The sequence below is a fragment of the Ahaetulla prasina genome, chromosome 10 (assembly GCF_028640845.1).
Source record: "Ahaetulla prasina isolate Xishuangbanna chromosome 10, ASM2864084v1, whole genome shotgun sequence".
Taxonomy (NCBI): Eukaryota; Metazoa; Chordata; class Lepidosauria; order Squamata; family Colubridae; genus Ahaetulla; species Ahaetulla prasina.
This window is the reverse complement of record NC_080548.1, coordinates 11,760,825-11,769,320: the sequence shown is the minus strand read 5'-3', so window position 1 is coordinate 11,769,320 and position 8,496 is coordinate 11,760,825. Positions and strand designations below refer to the sequence as shown.

General features: G+C 40.3%; 1 protein-coding gene across 3 annotated transcripts in view; it reads right to left on the bottom strand.

Moving 5' to 3' along the window:
- Nucleotides 1-819: 819 nt before the first annotated feature.
- Nucleotides 820-8,496, bottom strand: part of MFSD2A (MFSD2 lysolipid transporter A, lysophospholipid) — a 55,696-nt gene continuing 48,019 nt past the window's right edge. For 2 of the 3 annotated variants that reach the window (XM_058196207.1, XM_058196204.1), the window contains 4 exons: nt 8,029-8,141; nt 5,899-6,042; nt 3,533-3,709; nt 822-2,139 (listed from right to left, as the gene is read on the bottom strand). In XM_058196207.1, coding sequence (XP_058052190.1) covers nt 2,079-2,139; nt 3,533-3,709; nt 5,899-6,042; nt 8,029-8,141 — 495 coding nt within the window. In that variant the 3' untranslated portion in view covers nt 822-2,078. Of the gene's footprint in view, nt 2,140-3,532; nt 3,710-5,898; nt 6,043-8,028; nt 8,142-8,496 lie in introns of all 3 variants that reach the window. The other variant, XM_058196206.1, reaches the window with a different exon arrangement.

The window sequence follows — 8,496 nt, the reverse complement described above, 5'->3', positions numbered from 1 at the left end:
ACAGGACAGATTCTTTGTTGCTCCTTTTACAGAGACATCTAAACCGATTCATACTGTCTCTGATTAGTAGATATTCCGGCTGCCCAGATTTAGACTATACCCAGATGCTGCTCAAAGATAGTGTGTCCCTTGTAATAGTGCATATAGTTAGGTTTTGTGCAGCAGCATGGGAGATCCATTGATCCCCAAAGGGCCAATAATAGCGCAATGCAATCTTTGTAACTGTAATGCATTTAAATTTTGGATATTATTAATTTGTTTATACTTTTATCAGTGTAAAGAATCAGGACCATTTGTAAGGCTGCAGCACAAAAGATTTATTCAAATCTACAAACAAGAGTTCAACACTAAAGTGGTGCCAGAGAAGGGCCAGAGGAATTCAGGAGAGATTGAACTTGGATCCCTTGTAGCAATGCAAGGACTCTAAACTGATGATGCCTTTAACTCCACTCTCTAGCTCTGCCTGCTTTTCTCCAACATACTTATAGTTTCAAATATCTAGATACCAATATCACTAGTAATACTATTACTTTGCTGTAATTTTAGATATCATATTTAATATAAATTTAGTGTTTATAATTTTGATATAGGCTGTATCCTGGATCTCATTTATAGATGTTAGTTAGGCTATTTCATAAATAGTACAGGTCTATGACCAAAGTAAACGAAACTGAACTGGAAGTCTTCCATTTATATTATTTTCTGCCCTTTTTTTTTTCAATGAAAGAACTGAAATCACGACAATGCTCAATGACAAATGTAATACTTCACAAATAAAAAGATGGACTAAAATATTTCCCTGTGTTGTAGATTAAATAATCAATTTGAGGATCCAATTACCATATATTTTGGAGTATAATACGCTCTGGACTATAAGACGCACCTACCTTTTTTGGAGAGGAAAACAAGAAAAAAAATCTGCCTCCCAGCAATTTGCCTCCTTGCAGCAAACAGTGGAGGCTTGCGCGGCAGTAGGGAATGGCAATCCCTGCAGCCTGAAACAGCTGAGAGTCGGGAGGCCGATCCAACCAACAATCAGCTGCTTGTGCTAATCAGGCTGTGCTGAAGCTGAAACGGGCTGTTTGCTGCAAGGAGGTAAATTGCTGGGAGGTAGAGGCCAAAGGGTAGGGGCTGGCAGGTCAATGGGGCTACATTCGGTGTATAAGACGCACCCAAATTTTCAACCTCTTTTATGTGGGGGGAGTGTATCTTATACTCCGAAAAATACGGTAAGTTTATAGTCATTTCATATGTATCTTATTTTTATAAAAAACTATTTTTCCTTAGCTCTTCTGCGTCTTTCTTTTTTGTTATACCAGTTACGTTTTAAAGAAATATTAAAGAAAAACAGTTGTGCTAGTGACATTTTTTCCATTTTAATGTAAATTATTAACAAATCCACAGTTTTCTTTCTATACACAATATACAAATAGGAAAACATGACATTTTTATATATACAGCATTAAGTTACTTTAATTAGCTTCTTCTTGATATATACAAATATATATATATTTATATATATTTATACTTATATATAAACAGGAACATCACAGGATGATTCATTAGTTGCATCTTATTTACAGAAAAAAACAGTACAAGGTCATATTTTTGACAAGGTCAGCCACCGGTGTAATATACACCAAAAAAGCACCATCTGGATCCATGATAATATAATATATAATGCAATATTGAATAGGAAAAAAACATACCAAAATACACTTAACAGTACTTCAGAGATTTGCACCATTCAGTGGGTGGATTAGTGATAAATAGCATATGTTTAAAAGATATCACAACACAACAAGAGTTTTTCAAACCAATTCCGGTAAAAGACACACTGAGATGATGCTTGTTCTAGTTAGAGGTATCTTATTGGAGTACCAAAAGGTGAAGTATGTTTTTGATATCGGTGATCCATGGATCCCACTTAAGGCACAACGTCGATCAATATTTGATTTCAAGAGCAGTCTTTTTATGGCTTCACAAGTGTTCTCCCATGGAAGCAAGTCTTTCACAGTAGATGTCATGGTGGCCCCATGTTTACAGGATCCCAGGGGGTAAACCAAGACAAGGTAAGGTCAAACAATACTGGCTAATTCTGTAGAATCTGTCTCGGTGCTACTGTTGCTCTCTTCATCTCTGGAAGAATCAAAATATAGAAAAGTAATAAGCACAACATCTTGGTAGGAGCAATTATCTCTAGCAGAGATTCAGGGACTGGGTTCACCAATTGCCAGGAGTGTCAAACTCAAGGCCTGGGGGTCCGGATCCGGTCTGCGGGGTGCTTAGAACTGGCCCACTGGGCAGCCCTGGAGACAGCAAAGGATCGGCCCGTGGTGCCTCTGCCAGTGAAAGCGGAGTTCGGGAGGGCCGCAAGCTTTGTTTTTGCTGGCAGGAGGCTGTTGCAGCCGAAAACGGAGCTCGGGAGCCCATTTCCGCTGGCAGAGCTCTTGGGCCACACAAGTGCCCCACACATGAGTGACATTGAACTGATCCCCCCCCCCCCCCGAGATCAAACACAACCCTGATGCAGCCCTCAATGAAATCGAGTTTAACATCCATGCCTTAAGCCCTCAATTTTGACCCAGCCAAAATTTACTCTACAAAAAGATGATTAAATGAACGATGAACTTAGCCTATGATGCAACACCTGATCCAGGTCAAGTTGGAGGAGAGCGAAGGAAGATAGTGTGTAATATAAGACCAAATTCATGGCTTTGGGTAACATGTGAACGGATCCAGAAGGCAGCTTCAAAGAATTCTACTGATGCCATCATGGTACAAAAACAGTGAGAGAGAGATGGGGGACCTTGTGGCAATGCATCCTGAATGAAGGGCATTTCCGCCAGTTATGCCAGCCACGGGTGGTTATGCAGAAGCCATAAAGGCCATCACTTGTGGTATGACATCATAGCAATAGCAATAGCGATAGACTTATATATTGCCCCATAATGCTTTACAGCTGCCCTCTCTGGACAGTTTACAGCAGAGGTCTTCAAACCTGGCAGCTTTAAGACTCGTAGACTTCAACTCCCAGAATTCTCCAGCCAGCATAGCTTTAAGATTTGTGGACTTCAACTCCCAGAATTCTCCAGCCAGCTATGCTATGCTGGCTGGAGAATTCTGGGAGTTGAAGTCCACAAGTCTCAAAGCTGCCAAGTTTGAATACCTCTGGTTTACAGAGTCAGCCTATTGGCCCCCAACAATCTGGGTCCTCATTTTAATCGACCTCAGAAGGGTGGAAAGCTGAATCAACCTTAAGCCCAGTCCAGGATCGAACTGCAGCTTGTGGGCAGAGTTTTCCTGCAATACTGTAATTCAACCACTGGGCTCCTAATCATCCCACAACGTTTCTTCGAGTTTGCATGATAACACGATGGCATGAGGGATGTCCTATTGCTTCCCTGTGGGTCATCCCAGCTGCCAGCCCACAAAAGGCAAATCCCAGCCCACCTTCCCTCTTCACCAGGTGCCCATCCTGAGGAGACCCCTCCTTCCCTTCCCCTCTGGTTGCCTGTGGTAGACCTCTCACCTTAAATCCTGCAGCGCTTTCTTGTTTTTTTTCCGCCTGTCCTCATCAACGGGGTAGAGCTTAAAAAGGAGCAGGCCAAAGACGATCAATGCCACCGGGGCGGCAGAGACAAGCATTTTCAAAGTCAGGTTCACCTCCTCTGGTTGGGAGCAGCCTCGTGTCTTGTATCCTGCAAAGCTGCAACAAATGAAACAGGGGAGGTTGAATAAAGGGACCAGAGGCAGTGGTGGGATTCAGCTGGTTCGCACCTATTTGGGAGAACCGGTTGTTAACTTAGCAGTTTGGAGAACCGGTTGTTGGAAGAAATCTTATTTTGTTTTTTCCCCACTTTACAGGGCTAATCCTGTAAGGAAGGCAGGAAGGAAACATTCTGGTGGTGTTTCTAGCCTAATCTTTATTGCCCTGCTTACAGAAACTGCCTCTCTGGTTAACCCTTATTATATTATAACAACTAAGGCGAAGCGTCCATCGACATGAGTTGGCCACACCCACACAGTCACATGACCACCAAGCCACGCCTACCCAACTGGTCATTAGGGTAGAGAACCAGTTGTTAAATTATTTGAATCCCACCACTGACTGGAGGAAACAGTTCGAACCACCTCATGGTGGTAACAGAATTAGAATAAACGATGCAAGAGGAAGATCAATTGGCGCAAAGCTGTGTATAGAGTTTGAACACAGAGCTTTGTCGTGAGGTAATATTTTCTCTATTAGACAAACAATCATTTTTTTTTAGCCAAATTATGCTGGAACAGGAATTATACAGGTAGTCCATGACTTACAATAGTTCACTCTGGGAGTTGAAGTCCACAAGTCTTAAAAGAGCCAAGTTTTCAGACCCCTGTCTTAGAGCAAGACGTCACGTGATAGTAATTTGCAGCTTTCCCTCTGACTTCCCCAATGACTTTGCATGGCAAAAGCCAGCCATGTGACCGTGGGATGCTGATCCTTTTTTTCAAGTGTTGTCATAACTTCGAACTGTTGCTAAACGAATAGCTGCACGTCGAGAACTACTAATGTTCATTTTCTGCTTGAGCACATTTAGCAACTCTTTTCTTTTGTTCCTTATTTTTTATTGTTAGGAAGCTTTTCCTACCGTTCAGCTGGCGTCTCCCTTTCTGAACTGAAGGCTATTATTCTGGGTGCCCTGCTACTGGATGACTGATTAGGCCAGAATTTTTCAACAAATAATTTTTATTATTAAGAATTTTTCAGCTTCCTGTCAAAAAGAAGCTTTTAATTCTGGCCAAGAAGCTTCGTGTATGTATATATGCGTGAGACACAGAAGCTTTACTCCAAGGATTACCAACTGGATAGGACTGCTCAGTGAAGCAGAAAGGGCTGTGATCTCTATTAAACTGCATTGTCTTTCCTGTTGTTTTAAAATAAGAATAGAATGGAATGGAATGGAAATAAGAACAGAATAGCAATAAGAGTAGAATGAAACAGCAATAAACCGAATAGGATAGGGTAGGATAGGATAGGAATAAGAATAGAGTGGAATAGCAATAAACAGAGTAGAGTAGAGAAGGGTAGAGTAGAGTAGCATAGCATAGCATAGCATAGGATAGGATAGGATAGGAATAATAATAGAATGGAATAGCAATAAACAGAGTAGAGTAGAGTAGAGTAGAGTAGAGTAGAGAAGGGAAGGGAAGGGAAGGGAAGGGAAGAGAAGAGAAGAGAAGAGAAGAGAAGAGAAGAGAAGAGAAGAGAAGAGAAGAATAGAACTCTTTATTGGTCAAGTGTGATTAGATATACAAGAAATTTGTCTCTAATGCAGTCTCTCAGTGTACATGCAACCAACAGTATAATAATAATCATAATAATGATACCAATAAGGGGAGGTTGTAGAGGAGATGAGAAAGATAATAATATTACAGCCATACAAAATGGATAACTATACTTAGACATAAGACAGTACTGAGGATTAGTAGTTCAGTTTCCAGAATTGCACAGACTTTGCTTGTCAGAATGTTACAAAAGGTGTTTGCATGATCCCCGGGCACTGCAACCGTCATAAATGTGAGTCAATTGTCAAGCCTCCAAATGCTTGACCATGGGGACGCTGGTGTGAAAAATGGTCACAGGTCACTTTTTTCAGTGCTGTTGAATGGTCACTAAGCGAACTGTTGTAAGTCGAGGACTACCTTATACTCTACTCTGAACCTGTCCCAATTTTTTGAGAGTCCTCCTAATTGACCAGCAACTTTGGTGTCATCTGGAAATCGCTGATAAGCAGACCTATGAAAAAGAGATTTCTTTTTCAAATTGATTTCCAAAGGATGGCAATTCCTGGTTCCCGAAAAAGCTGGGATTCTGAATTCTATTAGCCAACCGGGGTAGTGGTAGTGAAACCTTACTCTAAACTGAGCGTGGAGATCCCCAGAGACACCCCCGAAGCAAACTTGGTGAAGAAGACGTAGAAGGAGAAGAAAATAGCTTCATGGCCTCTGCAATCCGGGTGCTGGAGGTTGAAATCATCCACAACATCTGGCAACATAGACCTAATGGAAGGAGACATAAGGAGTTTTCACTAAGGAACAAGATACGAACCAGATCGCTCCTAAAAGTTGCCAGCAAATTACTGTTTTCAACATGAGTAAAAAAGAAAATTACATAGCGAAGGATGACCTGGACTCTTTTTAACTGCTTCAACATTTTATTCCGATTCCTTTCCTTTCCGTTCTGTGAGAAGTTTTTTATTTTTTAAGGATTTTTTTTTATTTTTAACAAACAGACATACATAAATTCATCATCAATCCAAATACATTGTGTCGATGGGCTGATCCCCAATCCTGTGTGCCCATATACATTCCAATTAATTTATCTAAACTTACAATTTATCAGTATGATATGTATCTCAACTATAATCAAATAATTTCTAATTAATTATAACATTTCGATTTCTCTTTTAAAATCAACTTTCCAAATTAATATTACACATCTTCAAGTCCATTCCCTAAAAACAATTATATAATTTAAACATTTCCCTATATTCTAACCTTTCTTAATTCCTTTTAACATAATTCCCCTTCTAACCATTGATAAAAGAGATCCCATATCTTATAGAATTGTTTATTCTCTTGTTCTCTAATTTCTAAAGTCAATTTACTCATTTCTGCGCACTCCATCATTTTCCTAATAATTTCATCTTGCAATGGTAAGAAGTTTTATAGAAGTTTTATATCAAACTATATTTTATTCTTTATATATTGTTTCCCCCTTCCCTTAAGGCAGGGGTCTGCAAACTTGACTCTTTTAAGACTTGTGGACTTCAATTCCCAGAGTTCCTCAGCCAGCTTTGAAGTCCACAAGTCTTAAAAGAGCCAAGTTTGCAGACCCCTGCCTTAAGGCATTAACAGAATCTAGAATGGACAGAGAATCAGCCTCTCCACTAGATAACTGACAGTCAAGCTGAAACTAATTTAATCAAGTAAAAACAGTCAACTTCCTCAACCCCCCCCCCACCGAATAAGTTACCCAGACCTAATCCACATATCAAAGGATAAGGTCTGTAAACACAGAGTTAATTAAATTAGGTCTCCTAGTGGACCTCCATATTCACAAGAATAAACTCTGCAGACATATTGACACAAACCCCCACCCCTTCAAGTGTCACTCTAGAATCAGCACACAGACACTTCCACACCAGGACAAGCTCCCCTATAAGTCGGTTGCTGTACCCCATTTCTCTGCAGCTGCCCCTAAAGCCAAACTTTTAGGAATAGATATTTCTTCTTTTCTCACAGCTGTCTGGATCTCATTTTTATTTAGCCTCGAGTTGGAACCCCAAATTATTTTTTGACAGTTCCAACAGAACTGACCAGCTTATACGTCAATATATAGGAATAGAGTTGAAATATGATGTAACAACCGACTGGTAAATCAATCCAAACCCAACATTCAACAGAAACTACATATCAAGGGGGGACCTTGAGATCATCTATCCCAAAGGCCCTTTGAAAAGTCTTAAATGGTCTTTCAAAATCCTAATAAGTTTGGGGCGACTCTTTAGGAGCGATCCCCGATTTCCTTTGGATGCTTTTCAGAGAAATGGGACAGGAATAGAACTATACAAGTACTCCTCGACTTACAACCACAATTGAGTCCAAAATGTCTGTTGCTAAGTGAGACGGTTGTTAAGTGAGTTTTGACCCATTTTACGACACAGTTGTTATAGTGGATCGCTGTAGGTGTTAAGTTAGTAACACAGTGGTTACTGTAAGCGAATCAGGCATCCCCATTGACTTTGCTTGTCACATGACCCCGGGACATTGCAACCGTCATAAATACATGCCAGTTGCCAAGCGTCTGAATTTTGATCACATGACTATAGGGATGCTGCAATGCCTGTGTGAAAAACAGTCATAGGTCACTTTTTTCAGCGCCGTTGTAACTTCAAGCGGTCACTAAATGAACTGTTGTAAGTCGAGGACTACCTGTACTGTATATTGAGTTCCGGAAACAAAGATACTCGGCAAGTCACTCACCACGGCAAGAGGAAAGCAGCAGCGACACTCATTCCAGCTGCAACGGCCACCACGTAGGTCATAATGAGGTTACTTTCCAAAATCACAACCGAGATGAGGAAAGGAGTGGCAGACTGAAGAACGAGAAGAGAAGATGTGGTCAGGAAGCTCACTTGGATTCAAACTGGAATGGACTGATGCAAATTTGCCCCTTAATACATCAGAATAGAAATGGGACTTTGCTTACAAAGGGATCTCAAGAAAATTGGTCTTGCTTGAGAGCTAAGAATGACTTTATTTATTTATTTATTTATTTATTATTTCAACTTTTATACCGCCCTTCTCCCGAAGGACTCAGGGCGGTTTACAGCCAAGTAAAAACAATAATACAAAAGTTAAGAACAATTTTAAAAAACTAAGTTTAAATTGGCCAAAATGTAAAAATTTGCTAAAACCCATTAAAAAACTAATTAAAACTATTAGAAACTA